We start from the raw sequence: 17344 nt of genomic DNA, 5'->3' as shown, positions 1-17344 counted from the left end.
CCAAATTCCACAGAAAGATCTTTTGCAAAAAGAGAAGGGAGGAACCGCCAAAGAAATCTCCAATGAAAGAAACCACTATAAACGGGACAGTTGTATTAAAAATAAACATCTGAAATTTTGTAACAGAACTCTTAAATTTTCTTTTGGATTGTCATTTAGATAGAAGCCCACACCCCGACCCCCAACAAGCGAACTCTGCTAATTCAATATCATCTATAAACTCCTTATGCATTTCATTTTTGGCTCTCAAACGATCTTAAACATGTCTTGGAAGATGCTCCAAGTCTCCTTCTTCTCTTCATAAAACAAGTTCATTAAAATGTCAGAATTCTGCATTCAACTAACCCTGACCAATAGTATCCCCCCTCCGCCCACATACTACACAAAAGCACACTCCCCAAAGCATATGCGTTAAATTATCTTTTTTCAGTCACACAACTTCAGCATTTATTTTTGGCTTTCTTCCCACTCTTCTTCGCAACCACATCTTGGATAAGTCCACTCCGTCAGTGCAGTCCTTCGTCCTGTCGTGTGTCTGAGCGAGCAGGCTTGACAGGCCTCACCATCCACCTACTGAGCTGGTGCTATATCTTTATGTCTCCATCACTTCCCAAGTCTCTTTGCCAATCTTCCCTCATTTTCTTCAATGAACATTCAATAACCAGTAATTTACTGTAAATTGAGGCTGTCAAGCTTAACATTCTAGCCAAAAATGTCAAGTGTTCCAAAATTTGTGCTTTATGAGGAATATTCTCATACTTGGTGACCTTAGTAGTACGGGTGAAAATGTGACTTGCTTTTGGGCTCTGCCAATTGCTTCTATCTGACTTGGATATACTTAGAAGATAAAACGAAAACAATACAGATATCCCATGTGAAGAGATGAATCCAAAAATGAGGAGCCCCTATATTTTGAAGGAACAGCAGAGGGTGCCTTTTCACATTTCTGCCTTTTTCTCTGACCCTCTGAGATGGGGTGCACTATCTCAAAGAATCATACTTGTTCCATTTTCTTACTTGGTAGAAAACACAGGGAAGTGCAATGAAGTAATGGTTAACTGCTGAATTAACCCGACTATCACGGACCAAGTCACCCAGATGATGCTAGATCTTCATTTGACTGTGCCAGGAGACGCAGCTTTGTAGGAAAAACTAACACGACTGTGAACGAGAAGGACGAGAATGGCCTTCCTTTCACTGGGGGAGGAAGGTAGTAAGGACTTAAAACACAGCTTCTCAAAGGAGGAACTCTCTTTGGATGGATCCTCATCTCGGCTGACCATCAGTGGGTTCACATCAGAAGGGCTGTACTGGTTGTTACCATATCTGACTATACGGGTTGTGTTCCTGTGGTAGAAGTCTCACCTTCTGTGTGGGAGAGCTGAGTTCAGTTCCCAGCCAATGCTCCTCAAACGCAGCTACTACCCGTCTGTCAGTGGGGATTACGTGTTGCTATGATGCTGAACAGGTTTCAGTGGAGGTTCTACACAAAGATGGACTAGGAAGAAAGGCCTGGTGAGCTGCTTCAGAAAAATCAGCCACTGAAACCCCTACGGATCACAACCGATAGTGGGGATGGCGTCTGACTGGGCAGCATTTCTTTCTGTTGTGTATGCGGTTGCCACAAGGCAGAGGCCGGCTCGAAGACTGCTAACAACAATAATAACAAATAGTTCCTGGGTGGTACAAATGGTTAACAACTTTGACTGCTAACTGAAAGGTTGAAGGTTCAGGTCCACCCAGAGGCACCTTGGAAGAAAGGCCTGGTAATCTACTTCTGAAAAATTAGCGATTGAAAACCTTATGGAGCACAGTTCTACTCTGACACACACGGGGTCACCACGAGTCAGAGTCAACTCGATGGTAACTGAAAATAGCCACTGCCTCAACCCCCTAAGTACCCACATCTCCCTAACCCTTTCTCTAAGAACCCCCATACCTCTGACCCAGCCACAGGCCAGCCTTCATTCTGACTGGGTCAGCCCATGCCCTTTCGGTTGAAATGTGACTCTCGCCCCATCCTTACCATCCTCAAAGCTGCAGTTCTCCCCACACTCCGTGGCCTCCTCGTCGATGGGATATGGGGTGGTCGTCTCTTCACTCTTCATGGTGGGTCCTAGTGTCTCTACTGTGGGCCTTGAGTCTGTATAAAAGCAAAGGAAGAGAAGTAAGTGCTGCACCAGCCAAAACTGTTTCCTTTCCAAACTTTTATACGAGAAGGAGAACAAAAGAGGAGAAGAAAAAGAAAAGGAAAATGAAGACGCAAACAAAACTCTGCAATCACTTCTGTGTGCTGTCAAGGAAGCCGGCAGCTTCATCTAAATTGAATGGGAATGGTCCCCAAGCTGCAGAAACAGCCAACACAGAGTCGCGGACAAAAATCCATGTTTTTTAGTGCACGGAAGAGGCCCTGTGCAGATGCCGGGGCTAAAAGCCACCAATACAATAATGAATGTGGGCAACGGTGATCCCAATGTGGGGCTACACCATGCTCTGGGTATTCTGTTTAAGACCGAAGATACACAAACAAAAAAATTAATGGTGTCCATAAAAAATGGGTTGTAAGATTTTGGTGCTTAATGAAGTGGGCTTCAGTTATGTGGAAAAAAGGCATCCGTGGACGAACGTTTGAGTGGTGTCAAGGTGCCTTCATTGCTCGCCCTGTTTTCATGGAGGACAGACTTGCTCTGTTTTAGCCTTCTCTGAGTCAGACAGAACTTTTCTGAACCAAAGCTCACCCTACAAAACCTTCCAACCTAGACGGCCCACCTATGATAGGATAATCAGAGGCAGCATCGCCAAAGCCACAAGCAAAGCCAGACAGCCTGGGAGGCAGACCCCTGGCACTGTCGGCTTGTGTTTGCACAAACCTGGATGGAAGGGCCTCTAGATTTAAAGAGACTCAGACTCCACTTTATGAAAGTAATTTGGGCTGTGCCTTTAGGTCAGGGTGTGGCAAATTCAAATGTTACTGGATCCAAACAGCTAACAGCAAGGAAAACTGACTGGGGGTTGGGAAGAGAATAAAGTGTGGCGGAGTTGGCGGCAGAGGGGAGCACAGGGACTTAGTTTAAAGGAGGTCACCATAAGTTGCCCTAGTAGATTGAGGCCCTGAGAGGAGGTGGCCTAGTGGGGCCAGGTCTTTGGAATTAAAAACCCCCAATTTTTTTTTTTACATGAAGTCAAAAATCCCTCTGTAAAATCTCTAGACTTGTAAATGCTGGCAACTTATTCAAAATGTTAAAATAAGTAGCATGCAAAGAAATCTGGTAGGGCCCAACCTGGCCTGCAGGCAGTCTGCTTTGGCCTCTCTGCTCTAGGTGATTCATTCACCCAGTCATTCGCTTGTTTATCTGCTCGCCCTATTCATTCATGCAGTTACCAGTTGGGATGAAAAACTGCTATGAGTCAAGGGTTCTGGTGACTGGTGTTCATGTCCATGGGTTGTGGGGTGGTGTCTTCATTCCAGAGCTGCCTTCCAATAAGGCTCCCCAAATAAGCCCAGGCATTGTTCTTCCCATTTCTATATATGCTCCCTAGCACTATTGTATGTGATTAGACGCCTTTGTCAGGCACCCTTCAGGATACCATTTAATAAAGCCAGGAGCTGGAGGAAATAGCTAAATACACTCAACAGCTTTTTCACGGTCGACTTCCCACCTCTCTGCTATTAAATACTACACACATAACCTTTCATACTTCCTTTTGCCGTGTCTGCCTCTTGCTCACAGTAAATAGCAAATAACCTCGAAGCGTCCTAATTTGTAAGTTCAAATTTGTCACTGTGTCATAGAATAGCAAATGCAATTGTCAAGCAAACTATGGACAGCAAGGCAAGAAGTAATCATTTGAAACACAAACAAACAAACTAGCAGGTGAGGCGGCCCTGTCAAATCATTTAGCTGCAGCAACTCAACCTGCCCCATTATTTTCCCTGTTATCCTTTTGGGGTGGGAATGAAGAACCCAGATGAGCCACAGAAGCTGATGGAAATGTGAAATGTAAAAACAGCCACATGGCCTAGGAGAACAGTTTCTGGAAATGTCAGGTAGTAAAATGGGTAAGCTGGTTGGTGAAAAAGATAATGTTAAATCCAGGGGCCAGCAAGGCAAGGAGAGGGCACGGCGTGGAAATGAAAGTGAGGAAGTGGCAGACAGCCTCTGTGTCCGCAGTGTTTGTACTGGGCACTCAGAGGTAACTGCCCATCACATAGCAATGCTCCCCAGCAATTGAAACCAGATGTCAGAGACTTCAAAGGCAAGGAGGCTGGGCAGAAACTAGCACGCCTCCACTCTGATCTTCCAAGAAATGGCCAGGCAGGGCTTTGAAATGAGAAACCTGTTGCTGACCATCAGTGGAACTGGGGCAGTTTGTGGGGTGGGGTGGGCTGGGGTGGGGCAACAAGGGGAAAAGGCCATCAGTAACTGTCTGGCTGGTCATAAAGCAGGACTGGGCTGGGAGAGCCCTGGTGCAGAGGGGCAGAAAAGGGAAGTATGAGGATCTGGGTTGGCCTCAACTAGCTGAGCGATCCGTGGCAAGTATCTTCCTCTCTCTGGGCCTCAGTTTCCCCATCTATAAAAGAGGAGTGGGCCTTGATCTGTGTTTTTTCAAGTGGTGTCACAACCTATTAGTAGTAATGGAAATCAATTCAATGGGTCATGATTAGCATTTTAAAAATATGGATGATAATATTTTAGCATGCACTGTGTACGGTAAGAAGCAGCATTGCTTTGGGGAACTTCTGTTTCATTATATCTACATATCACAACCCATTTGCTATGTGTCAGGTACCAGTCTAAGTATTTCACATCCATTGTTTTATTTAATCCTCATAACAACACCTAACTAACTAACCAGTTACCACTGATAACAACATGTTGTTGTTGTTAGTCGCCATCGATTCCAATACTAGGAGGTATAAATATACCATTGTTATCCCCATTCTTCAGCTAAGATAATCAAGGTGCTGAGACGCGGAGTAACTTGTCTGAGGCTGTGCAGCCAGTGATTAGCAGAGGCAGAACCTGAACCTGACAATCTGTCCCCAGTGCCCATGCACTTAATGATACATTACACTTCATAACGGTGGCAGCTGGTGGTTCAACGGCAGAATTCTCGCCTTCCATGTGGGAGAATTGAGATTGATTCCCGGCCAACGCACCTCAAGTGCAGCCACCACCTGTCTATCGGTGCAGACTTGCGCGTTGCTATGATGTTAAACAAGTTTCAGCAGAGCTTCCACTCTAAGATGGACTAGGAAGAAAGGCTTGGAGATATACATCTGAAAAGCAACCAGTGAAAACCCTATGAGGATCACAACAGTCTGATCCTGTTGTGCATGGAGTCACCATGAATCGAGTGCCAACTCAACGGCAGCTAACACAAAACACCTCACATGTACTTGAGTGTGTGTGTGCTTGTGTAAATAAATTGGGCTGTGACATAAATTCATTTTAAATTGTGGGTGATGATCAAAAACGCTTGGAAGCCACTGGTCTAGAAGCTCCTGAGTCCCCGGCTTCGAGGAGGCCATAAAGGATGCCAGCTTGTGGCCCTTTTGGAGGGTGGTTTTAAATACCTGTGAGGGCACCGGTGACGCACATTCAGCAGGCTGCAGGGAAATGTGGCCTCCCCTACATCACAGGCAGACGGTATCTTCCTACTAAAGTGTCTTCATTGGGGCTGCCCTCACTCCCAAGGTGATGGAGGCTAATTTGAGCCCGATTCCCAGCCTGCACCCCTCAGTGGGGTTCCTCACACAGGCTGCACTTTTCTCCCTGGGAGTTAAAAGCACTTCTCCGACATGCCCTTATTAAGCCTGCATGATGCCCTGCTGGGTGTGCTGGTGACAGGTGGGATACAGACAGGAAAATGGGGATACCTGGGGCCCTGGAGAAGAAGAGCAGGATAGCTCGGTTGCCTGCTGCTCCTGCTGGCACTGGGCTCAGGTCCTGTGAGCCCTGGGTGGCTGCCCCGAGCTCCTTTTGGCAGGCAGTGAGCAAGCTCCGGAGGAGACCTAGAGCCAGCACTGTGGAGGAAGGAGGGCCGGTGCCCAGAGGTAAGGCAGGGCCTGAATCAGGAGAAGGGGTGGCACACTCAGTTAGGGAGAATCAGGGTGTCTCCAGCCTGCGGCATCTTCGTGGGGACAGGAATGACCAAGCGTCCTGCAGCACATAGGGGAGAGTCCTATTCCTGTCAGCTCTCCCACAACAGGGTCCCTCCTGAGCAAATAAATGCCTTTTACAGATGTGGCTTCAAAATGAAAATGAAGTTTCTTAGCCACTGACATCTGGAGACCAGATTCAGACATAAACCGATTACTTTATTATCATGAGGGGTTTTTTTTTTTCCCCTAAATCAACAGCCACAGCCCTCTGGCCTGAAGAGGCAGGGTCTAATTGAATTTGGGTGGGTGGGGTGCAGTTATGATTTGTTTTTGAGAGACTCGGGTTAGAGAGCTGCAATGATCCTTTACGAGAGACAAAACACATCCCTTCAGAAGCTGTTCTTTCTGGGTCCAGAGGCTGCAGTACCCATGGCGGAGAAAGGAGAGCACAGAAGGTCCCAGGACAGACACCTACGTGGGGCTTCACCAGCGATGGCTGCCCTCTTCCAAAGTCTGACCTCCTCCCAGGGCATCCTGGGGAGTGAGAGTCATAAGACCGTGTGGGACCCGAGGAGGAAACAGGCCTTACCTGTCCAGTCACAGCCCAGCACCTCCAGCCTCATCCCGATCCCTGCCGGCGACCACCTCTCGGGGTACACCCGCACATACTGCGCCGGAACGGGGTCGAACCTCCTGATGTCAGGGGTGTCGTAGTGCATGTTCCCTTCAAATAGCTGTGGGGGAGACAGGCTGCTCAGCTCTTCTTGTATGGGACCACCTCTCCTCTGCTTCTCCCCTCTTCTTCTCCCTTCTCTCCATGTTCCTCATATCCAACCAGAAGGATGACTGTTGATTCATGGTCACTGGGACGTTATGACCCATGGGACCCACCTGTGAGTCCATTTTCAGACCAAGGTTTTTATTCACTGGGAAGGTGGTAGGGGCCCAGAAACATGGAAAACAGGGAGCAGACAAAAGCAGACAATTGCCAGGTTCTGTCTTTTATCCTAGGACTGGAACTGAGGACTTGGGGAAATAATTATGTTCTGAACGAGTCTTAAGCTGCACTTTGCAGGAGAGAAGAAATCTTAGGCTGGCCTAACTATTTGGAAGTCTTTGGTGTACAGAAAAGGGGATACTTCTTTTTCTGATGCAGGAAAGTCTAGATTTAGAAAGTCCAGCTGACTGACAACCCCTAGTTCACGGAGAGCCTAAAGGCAGAGTGACCACCCCCTCCTCTATGCTGATGATTGGTCACACACTGACAGTCTATGACTGTGTTTCCCAAACCTTTGCTTAAACCTGCTGCCATCAAGTTGACTCCCATGCATAATGACTCTGTAGGACAGAGTAGAACTGCCCCGTAGGGTTTCCAAAGAACAGCTGGTGGATTCGAACTGCTGACCTTTTCGTTAGCAGGTGTAGCTCTTAACCACTATGTCAACAAGGCTCTAACCTTTGCTTAGTGGAGGTAATTGTCAAAATAAATCTCAGCTAGGACCCTGATATATCAAAATGACAACAGGGGAGCTGCCCAAGCTGAAGCCAGGTGGGTGTCACAGACCCAGAGCACATTTTGGAGCTACTAATCTAGGTGAATGGCAGGTTTGGGGGTGACTGGGGGGCCCCCAGGAATGCTGGAGGACCATTCTATTTTGCGGGATGCCCCAAATCCATGATTTCAAAAAGTAGTAGTCACATACAGGGTAAGTTCTGAACCCACATAAGACCATCTCCTTTCCCAGGCCTCTAGAATAGTCTAGAAAAGGCGGGGTCAGCTCTCCCCGGGGAAGCCTGTGGCCCAACTTCTGCCATGTCCACAGAGGGTCCCGGTTATCAAGCCCTGAGCCTTATCAAGTCTCTGGAATTGTGAATGGGGAGTTGACATCAGAATGGCAAAACCTCCAACCCACCCTTTGCTTCTGTATTCAGAATGGAAATATTTGCTTAGGAAAGATGGCTGACACAGACACCTGACACCTCCTTCTTTTTGGGGGACCCTGCTCATCTTAGAAAAGCAAGGGGTAACTTGGAAATGAGCATAGGGAAGACTGGCTAACCAGGAGATTAGCCGGGAGAGGTAAAGAGGCACGATGGCCTCTCCTCATCTCAGGCTCCTGGGTGCCCTGTGTTGAGGCCAAGTTTCACTCTCTGATGCAGGAGGGGTGGGTGGTACTGGCCTGAACTTCTGAGCTGCAATAAGTTTCCCCTGGTTCTCCCTGGTCTCAGCACAAGAGGCAGGAGAGATCTAAGCAGTCAAGAATAGGAAAATACAAAGACGGGCAGTGACATCCAGAGAGACAAGAGTTATTTTTGGAAATAAATCCCTAGTTTCTATAGTTGAGTGTCCAAAAACCACACCCCCTTTGTTTGCGAGGCCAATTTCAGGGAAACTTTGTTTCAAAGATGGTAGAACTTTATAAAGGCAATGTCGAATAGTAGCCAGGAGCTTGGAATCTGGAATCAGACTTACAGTGTCTGAATCATGACTCTACCATAGGCAAACTGTGTGACCCTGGGCAAGACAGCAAGTCTCAGTTTTATTGTCTCTATAATGGGAGTGACAAAAAGATCTACCTTATAGAGATGTTGTGCAGATTGAAAGAAAGTCTAAATAAAGCATTTAGCACAATGCCTGGCACAAAGTAATCCCTCAATTGATTCTTGTCGTTTTGCCATGATTATTAAATTATAGGGGTTTGATGATGTCTCTCTAGAGGGGAAATCAGCACTTCCAATTCCCTACACCCCACTGAACCTCCCTGTCTGGGGTAAGGTTATGAGCCCTCTAGGAATGGCCCACCTTTGGCTGCAGGATCCTGGGGTCCTGGATGTATTCCCAGTCCTTGCCGTTTAGGCTGTAGGAGACTTTGAACTTGCGCACAAAGGCCCTAGCTTCCACTGCAGTGATGCTGTCTCCTCCGCGGGCTCCCTGGATGATGACACCCTTCACCATCTTGGGGGCTCCCAGGTCCACCTGAAGCCACTCCTCACCCGGCTGGGCCTGAGGGATCCGAGGAAACCAGCCGGAGCGGCTGCTGACCAGGCGGGCCACACTGGGGTTCCACAGGTACTCGCGGGTGGAGGAGGCAGAGATCTGGGAATCCGCAATGAGGCCAGAGAGCATCCCCAGCATGTTGGAGCAGGGGGCATCTGCAGAGAGGGGAGGAAGACACTAGAGGTTATGGATAACACCCTACTAACTGGGATCACACCACTAGTGGCGGGGAGCTGAAAAAGAATCCAATTATCAAGCCCTTTAAGTCAACATTGTTCCTTTCGGACTTCGAGGTAGTGTGACACTGTGGTTAAGAGCACAGACTCCAGAGCAAGACTGCCTGGGCTCATGTCCCAGTTCTGCTACTTACTAGCTGTATGACCTCGGGTAAATTTAGTTGCTCTGTGACTCAGTTTACTCATGTCTAAAGCAGTACCTATCTCATGGCATTGTAGCAAGGATTCCATTAGTTCCTATATAGAAGCACACAGTACAGTGCCTGGCACATGTAATAGTCTGTTAAAATCTGATGCCATTGAGTTGATTCCAACTCATAGCCAATTTATAGGACCGAGTAGAACTGTCACATAGGGTTTCCAAGGAGTGGCTGGTGGATCCGAACTGCTGACCACGCTCTTAACCACTGTGCCATCAGGGCTATTCATTTTTACAGCTCTAACCAGATGCCAAGGACTCCTCAGAATAAGTGTCTAGCACATCCTTGAGGTTGACACCATTCCCCCACAACTGACTTTCTCAGGGACAGTGTGTGCAGTGGAGCTCAGCTGAGTGTTGAATTGGATGGTCATTTGGCCAAGTAGATCAAAGCCGCCCTGATGATCGGTATCAGGTCTCTTACTTCCACACAGGTTATCACAGCTCTTTACTGCCTCAGGTCCTCCCCACATGCTATTCCCACTACCCAATGCTCTTCTCCTCATCACCAGACTAACCTTTACTCATCCCAAGCTTAAGTCTCACATCCTCAGAAAAAAAGTCACCAACCGTTGAATCAACAGTGAATTAGATCTCCTCAGTCATCGTTCTCATTGCTCCTTTCCTTCAGACATGCATCCTAGTCTGTAATTACCCAGTACTTGCGTTTGTTTATTATCTGTCTTGCCCACTAGCCTGGAAGTTCCAGGACAGCAAAGACCCCATCTGCTTTGCTCACTTCTCTGTCCCGATCTCCCAGTGTGGGGCCTTGCACACAGCATACCCTTAGTGAGTATCTGTGGAGTGAATGAATGCGGGGAAATGCATGAATAAATGGTGTCTATTAAAAAAAATATATTTTTTTTTAGTTGAGGCAGTAGAGAATATTATTTGAGAACAGAGGTTCTGGATTCAAACTGCCTAGATTCAAACCCTGGCACCACTTATTAGCTGGGCAACTTAGCTCTCTAAGTCTCGATTTCCTTAGCTGTAAAGTGGGGAGAATAATAATACCTACCTCATAGATCCCTTACGAGGTTGGTAGTTCAAATCTGCCAGGCGCTCCTTGGAAACCCTACGGGGCAGTTCTACTCTGTCCTATAGGGTCGCTATGAGTTGGAATTGACTTGATGGCAGTGGGTTTTTTTTGGTTTAGATTCCTTGCACACACCAACCCGTTGCTGTTGAGTCGATTCTGACTCATAGCGACCCTATAGGACAGAGTAGAACTGCCCCATAGGGTTTCGAAGGAGTGGCTGGTGGATTTGAACTGCAATCCCTCTGGTTAGCAGTCAAGCTCTTAACCACTGTGCCACCAGGGCTCCTAGATTCCTCATAAGGATTATAAAAGATAACACATCTTACATGCTTAGAATGGAAACTGGTACATGGTTTGCATTCAGTAAATGTTAGCTAAGATTTATTGTTCAAATCTTAGCTAACATTTACTGAATGTGATCGAACAAATCTGTCTTACTGCAAGTACAGCCAGAATGCTCCTTAGAAGTGAGGATGGCGAGACTTCATCTTGCTTACTTTGGACACGTTATCAGCAGGGACCAATCCCTGAAGAAGGACATCATGCTTGGTAAAGTAGAGGGTGAGTGAAAAAGAGGAAGACCCTCAAGAGATGAATAGACACAGGGCCTGCAACAATGGGCTCAAGCATAGCAACGATTGTGAGAATGGTGCAGGACCAGGCAATGTTTTGTTCTTTTATATAGAGGATCACTATGAGTTGGAGCCAACTCGATGGCATCTTGTAACAAATGTTAGCTAGTAGAAATAGTAGATGCTTAATCCATACATCATACATACATACATTCATGCATACTGAATGAAAGAGAAGACAAACTGGTAGGACTTAAGCTCTTGGGCCAATCTTTCTGGAAAGGTCGGATGGTGTAATTATGCTGCTTGCAGACAGCTGAAAGAGAGGGCAGAGCCTGGGACCCAATCAGCCCCCCAAACTCATTAGAGCCCCCACCTCACCTGTGACCCGGCAGCCAAAGAGCTCCAGCCGGAGAGCGATGCCTGAGTGCCAGGTCTGAGGCCGGATCCTGACGAACCTCGTCAGCAGCGGCATGTGGAGCTTGTTCAAAACCACCTCGGTGGCATCGTTGTTGGCTTGGAATACCTGTAACATGAGACACAAAACCACCTTACTGAAATCTATGTTTGTTGTTCGTCACTGGAGCAGTCTTCTCTGTCTGAGGGGGGCGGGAAAGTTCTGTTGAATTTTATTTCCCTCAAGTTTAAAAATAATCAGTGGGTTTGTTGTTTGGGGCCTTTTTTTTAGAAATACCATGGAAAAAATTAATTTCTTGCACCTAGCTTGAAAACAATAAATGGTTTTCACAGAAACTTTTGGAGGGAAGGAAAATGTTGCCTCTGGGCTGAGAGTGAGCAGAGGAAGGAGGCTTGAAAAGGAAAACACTTCAGAAGCGAAGAGAAAAAATGAAAAACAGAGAGAGATGAATAAATGGAATATATTTTGGAAATAGAGTGGAAACGTTCATCTTTTAGGGGCAGCCGACCTTACTCGGGAGTTTGAAATTGACTCCTCCTCTTCCCCATGTTGCAGGCATACAGGAATATTTGCAGGGCATTTTATAATTGTAAAGTGCTTCACAGTTGTTTTTGCTAGTTACTTAAAGGCCTCCCCTGTTCCACGAATGGGTGAGTGGGCACAATGTTCCCCCAGTGCCCCTGTGTCAATCACCACTTTCACGGTTCTCTCTGGTCTTTGTTGTAGGGTCAGGGTTGCAGACAGTCCCTTGGAGTCCTGCTCTGGCTTCCTCTTGCTATAGTCCCCGCCCTGTAATGAAATCCATCCCTGTCCACATCTGACCAATACATCTCTTATGGAAGGAAAGGCTTTTCGAAGTAGCTTCTGATCCAACATGGTAGGAACAAGTTCTAGCTTACCAGATGGCTCAAATCAATAACTGCCATATGGACCTTATGCTTTTTTGTGCCGCCCATTAAAAAGAAAAGTAACTAGAGTAAGTCTATGTGGGTTTCTCTTGGTTCCCTAGATAACGGTGGAGGGAAAAACCAACCAACCACCCAACCAACCATAACTTCTAAATCATACCTGTCATACCTGCAACAACCAAATTACTCACATCTCACTGCAACAACCAGCGATTTCTCTTGGGTAGGGGAAGTTGATGCTTTGGCTCATGATACCCAGAACACGTTTGGTGTTTGGGGGCACTGACAGGACCAGAACAAGAGGAATGGGGGAACTGGCATATCTGAATACCTGTGAGCCAGACACTGTGTAGACACAATCACCTCTATAGCACCCTGGGAGGTATTATCATCTCCATTTTCTTGATGAGAAAACTGAGGCTCTGAGATGTCTGTCTGGATCCAAAGGCCTTGCCATATTGTAGACTTTAAGCTTGTAGTTTCCCAGGCTGGCCTTCATCTCTTTTAATAAATTTACAGGGTTTTTATAGATGGCTAGGACTCATGGAGCTCTTAAAGTCTCCAAGCATGAGTTGAATGGAGCGAGAGTTGCTGTCTGGTGATGTCTTCCCACTGTAAGTTTCTAATCCCATCTTAGAACGGCCTTGGGTAATAGCAAAGAGCAGCACTGATGCTTAGAGCCGATTAACAATGTAGTCCTTTCTTCTCCATGAACTGCAGCTAGGAACTCTACCATTTGGCAACCTTGAACCCTTCATATTTCCCACTTGCTAAGGTTAAAAGTTAGGGCCATTTAATAACAGACCACTGAGGGTAGGGATAAAGGAGAAGAGATTTCACACCTTTTAGTGTCAAATGAGGGGACGTGGCTTGCTCAATATAAACAGAGGATAGTAGAGAAGGATAGGGGTTTTCACTGGTCCACCATATTCGGTTTAAACCCCTTGTTCCTGATGCTAAGCCCACTGAATCTGGGGGCTTCTACCTTGCCCACCCAACTTGCTGCTCCTTCTCTTCCCCTGAGTAGCCCTCCTGCCCTGGTCCTAGGCTGTCGGTTTTCTCCTCTGCTGCCTTGCTGACTACGGGGAGTGCAAGGGGAGGACTGGTTGAGTGTTCTCTTTCAGGTTCTATTTGGCTGCCTCCTGTATTGTGACGAGGACAAGGAGGGGCAAGAAGACAAGGCAATTAGGGAGGGAGTAGAGCCCATAGAATGAGGTCCCTGGGTGGCACAAATGGATAAGTGCTCAAATACTAGCCGAAAGGTTGGTGGTTTGAACCCACCCAAAGATGCCTCAGAAAACAGGCCTAGAAATCTGCTTCTGAAAGGACACACCCTCAAAAACCCTATGGAGCAGTTCTATTGTACACACATGGGGTTGCCACGCGTTGGAATCAATGGCAACCAACAACAACAACAAACAAGGCACAAAGAAATAGAAGGAAAGAGAGTTAGAGCTGCAGGTTGGGAGAGGGCATATGGGGAGAGGCTCCAGGCCCTCTGTAAATTCTTAATCACAGAGAAGGATGATCAGAAGAGGAGGGAACGGGGTCCAGGAAAGCCCTGGCCTCACCGTTCCCATTCTTTGCCGTCCTCAAGGCTGCTAAGAGGCTCTGCTGAAAGGAAAGGAGGAACTGAATCCAAGGACAAGAGATGAATCAGTTCTCCCAGAATTCAGCACGAGGCAGAGGCTTTCCATTTGTTTTTGTTTTGTTTTCTTTTGGCAGGGAAGAAACAAAAGCAGCACTTTGCTTACTTTGGATGGGTGCGGTGAGTAGTAGGGGCCATCTCTGGACTGCTCCTCTCTGGGGAAGGTGATCGTGACTGTGTGTGTGGCCTCTGTCATGAGATGCTGAGAAACTCATTCATACGGGGTAAGGGGACTTTATCTGCCACACGAATGGGTAATTGGACTTTTGAGTGGATTTGAACTTTACCACAGCTGCTAATCCACAGCACACACACCATGCTGGTACTGTTTAGAAACACAGCACGTTTTATATGTTTTTAACATCCCATTTCATCTTATCTGACCCCTTTCATTTCTTAGCATTGGCAGACAACACCAAGAAACCTTTTCTTTTTCCCCCCTCAGTAAGAAAATGATTGCATTCTTGGACTGCCTTGGGAAACGCTGGCGTGTGTGTCAATGTGTCTGTGTGTGGGCAGGTGAGTGTACACGTTGTGTGTACATGGTCTGGAGAGGGGGTTGGTGTCCTCTTGGTTGCATATGGCCACAGGATTTGGGTGAGTCGCCCGTACCTCAGCCTGCAGTGGCACTAGTCAGAAAGGGAGACCAGCACAAGGATTATCTATCTAGGCAACTACCTGGTTGCTCAAACTGAACTTTATTCTGCCATTCCACCTTGCTAACCCTTCTCCCACACCTGGAACCAACTGAAGGCCCTTTTCAACTTGGCTTCAAATTATTCTTCATGTTTCCCAGACTAGTTCCTTTGTTCTTGACCTTGTGTTCATATCTGCCCTCTGCTCTCTGGACCCTTGGCTGAAGGAATACCATTTTCTTTATTAACCATATCACACACCTTTCACTGTGAGTGTGGTGTAATGGGGGAAAAAACAACAACAACACAAAAACACCACTGAACAAGGAGCCAGGAGACAGTTTCTTCTGCTAATTAGCTCGTGAGTGTAGGCAAATATCTCTGTCTCCCCTGGGCCCCTATATCCTCCTCTGCTAAATGAGGGGATTGTAGAGTCGATTTCTAAGGTTCTTTCCAGCCCCCAGATTCTAATGCTTTCTTCACAAGGGCTATCTAATCTAGCTCGCAGTTCACACTGCCCCAAGAGTGTCCACTTCATAACAGGGGCATTTTAGTTTCATGCTGTCCCTTATAGTCTAAGTGCTTTTGTGGACAAGTGCTGTGGATTTTTATACACATCAAATAGTGCCCAGAACACTCAGTGAGTGCTCCACTCATAGGGAGAACACACCTTGTTGATGTGTTGGTTCTATAACAGTTCGAATTATTAATAACAAAGAGTAATGAATAACAATGCCTTAGTCCTTACATATTGTCTTTTGCCCAAAGATATCAAAGTGCAATTTATGAAAATCCATTTTTAATGAAATATTAAGCAGTTTCTATTTCTTCTGACCCTATGGATTTACAAGGTCTCTGTTTTTCTCTCTGCATTTACCTATTTATAGCTGGTAAATGCTATCATATATTATACATCTTTATGACTTTCTCAATGCTTCTGTGGTCTCAGAATCACCCTTCCTATGTTTTCGGATCAAGTTCCCTGAGATGGATTCTTGGCTTCCAGTCTAGGCATTGCAAGGTAAGGGATTGTGTGCATGGGAAGTGATGCCAGGAAGCTGGTTTTATTCCCTACTCCCTGCCGACTCACTGAATCACTATAGGCAAATCGATAAACCTTAGATACCTTGGTTTCTCCTTCAGAAAATAAAGTCAATAACAGGCTTGCAGATAGACACTAAAGTTCACCCGCCTTCTCTGCTGGCTCCAATGCCCACACAGCACCCAGAACAGATGTTCCAGTGAAAGCTAAGCCACGAATGGGCCTTTGGGCCATTGAGAGAGTTCAAGCTCTGAAGGCCACTGGCTCCCAAGTCCCTCCTTGGCATATATCAAACATAATGATCAAATTTTAACATCTGCTTTAAAACCTGGATGTCACAGAGAATATACATTTCTATTAATTTTAAAACGAAAGTCCTAACTAAAATGGTTGCCTTACTACCCAAAGGAAAACTAGATGTGTGTTCAAGGTGACCCCAGCTTTCTCGAGAGATGGGGATAGTGTTGACTCTGTTACATTTATTAAAGAAAAAATATATACATTTATGATAATAAAAAAAAAAGCTGTGTTGAACACAAAGATATCTTCAAGTGCATCTCTGTAAAAAGAGTTTTAAAAAACACTTCAGGGCACACAGTGGTTTGGATAATCCATTTGGCGCCTTGCTGAATTCCGAACGTAATCCAGCATCTTCTGATTGATTCTTGAGCCCTTTGGTTTGTTTTCAGTGAGACAGAATATGAAAACCAGCAGCATTTCCTGGGTTTTCCGATTTGCTCCTCTAGGGGGAGAGGGGGCACCTGCCAGTTAAATCTGCTGCTATCCAACCTCCCAGTTTGGTTATTATCCACATCCCCAGGAAGAGAAAATTAACATGTTTGATGGTGTCTGTGAGTCTGTAAGGAATGAACTCTATAATACGATATAAAAGAATACGTATATATAATCTAATAAAAGCCATCTAGCTGGTAATCATCACACAGATGGTTTTGACGTCATGTTTGCTCTGTTTCTCGCCCCATTTCTAGTCACAGCACCTCTCCCTTGCTGACCTCTCCTTATATCCAGTTGCTTCCAACTCACGGTGACACCTAGCGACCCTATATGACAGAGCAGAAATGCCCCATAGGGTTTCCTAGGCTGTAATCTTTATGAGAGCAGATCGCCAGGTCTTTTCTCCCATAGAGTCGCTGATGGATTTGTATCTGAGTGCTTAACCATTGTGCTACTATGGCTCCTCTAGGCAGGAGCATTTTCTGTCTGCCTAAATCTATCTCCTAAACCAAAACAGTTCCCATGAAGTCGATTCCAACTCATAGCGATCCTATAGGATAGAGAACGGCCCCCTAGGGTTTTCAAGGAGCGGCTAGTGGATTCCAACTACTGACCTTTTGGTTAGCAGCCAAGCTCTTAACCTCTGCACCACCAGGGCTCCCATCTCCCATACACCATTAATCTTTGCCATCAACATCCAGGTACCCAGGATAGTGTAGACGCTACACGTCATCATCCCAGCCTCAGGGAGCCAATGAGAAAATTTCTGTCAGCCTTTGAGCTTCTCTATGGAGGGAGGGAGTGGAAG

At 46.4% G+C, this 17344-nt stretch overlaps 1 protein-coding gene across 4 annotated transcripts in view; it reads right to left on the bottom strand.

Annotated features, from left to right (window-relative positions):
• The window catches only part of NRP2 (neuropilin 2), a 129993-nt gene that overhangs the window by 51665 nt on the left and 60984 nt on the right, over positions 1 to 17344 (bottom strand). For all 4 annotated transcript variants that reach the window (XM_049888925.1, XM_049888926.1, XM_049888927.1 and 1 more), the window contains exons 8-11: positions 11532 to 11676; positions 8910 to 9259; positions 6696 to 6840; positions 2027 to 2143 (exon numbers count right to left, since the gene is read on the bottom strand). In XM_049888925.1, the coding sequence (XP_049744882.1) occupies positions 2027 to 2143; positions 6696 to 6840; positions 8910 to 9259; positions 11532 to 11676 (757 nt within the window). The remainder of the gene's footprint in view (positions 1 to 2026; positions 2144 to 6695; positions 6841 to 8909; positions 9260 to 11531; positions 11677 to 17344) is intronic.

Source organism: Elephas maximus, chromosome 6 (genome assembly GCF_024166365.1).
Source record: "Elephas maximus indicus isolate mEleMax1 chromosome 6, mEleMax1 primary haplotype, whole genome shotgun sequence".
Taxonomy (NCBI): Eukaryota; Metazoa; Chordata; class Mammalia; order Proboscidea; family Elephantidae; genus Elephas; species Elephas maximus.
Note: the sequence above shows the minus strand (reverse complement) of the source record. Positions and strands in the feature narration are given on the sequence as shown.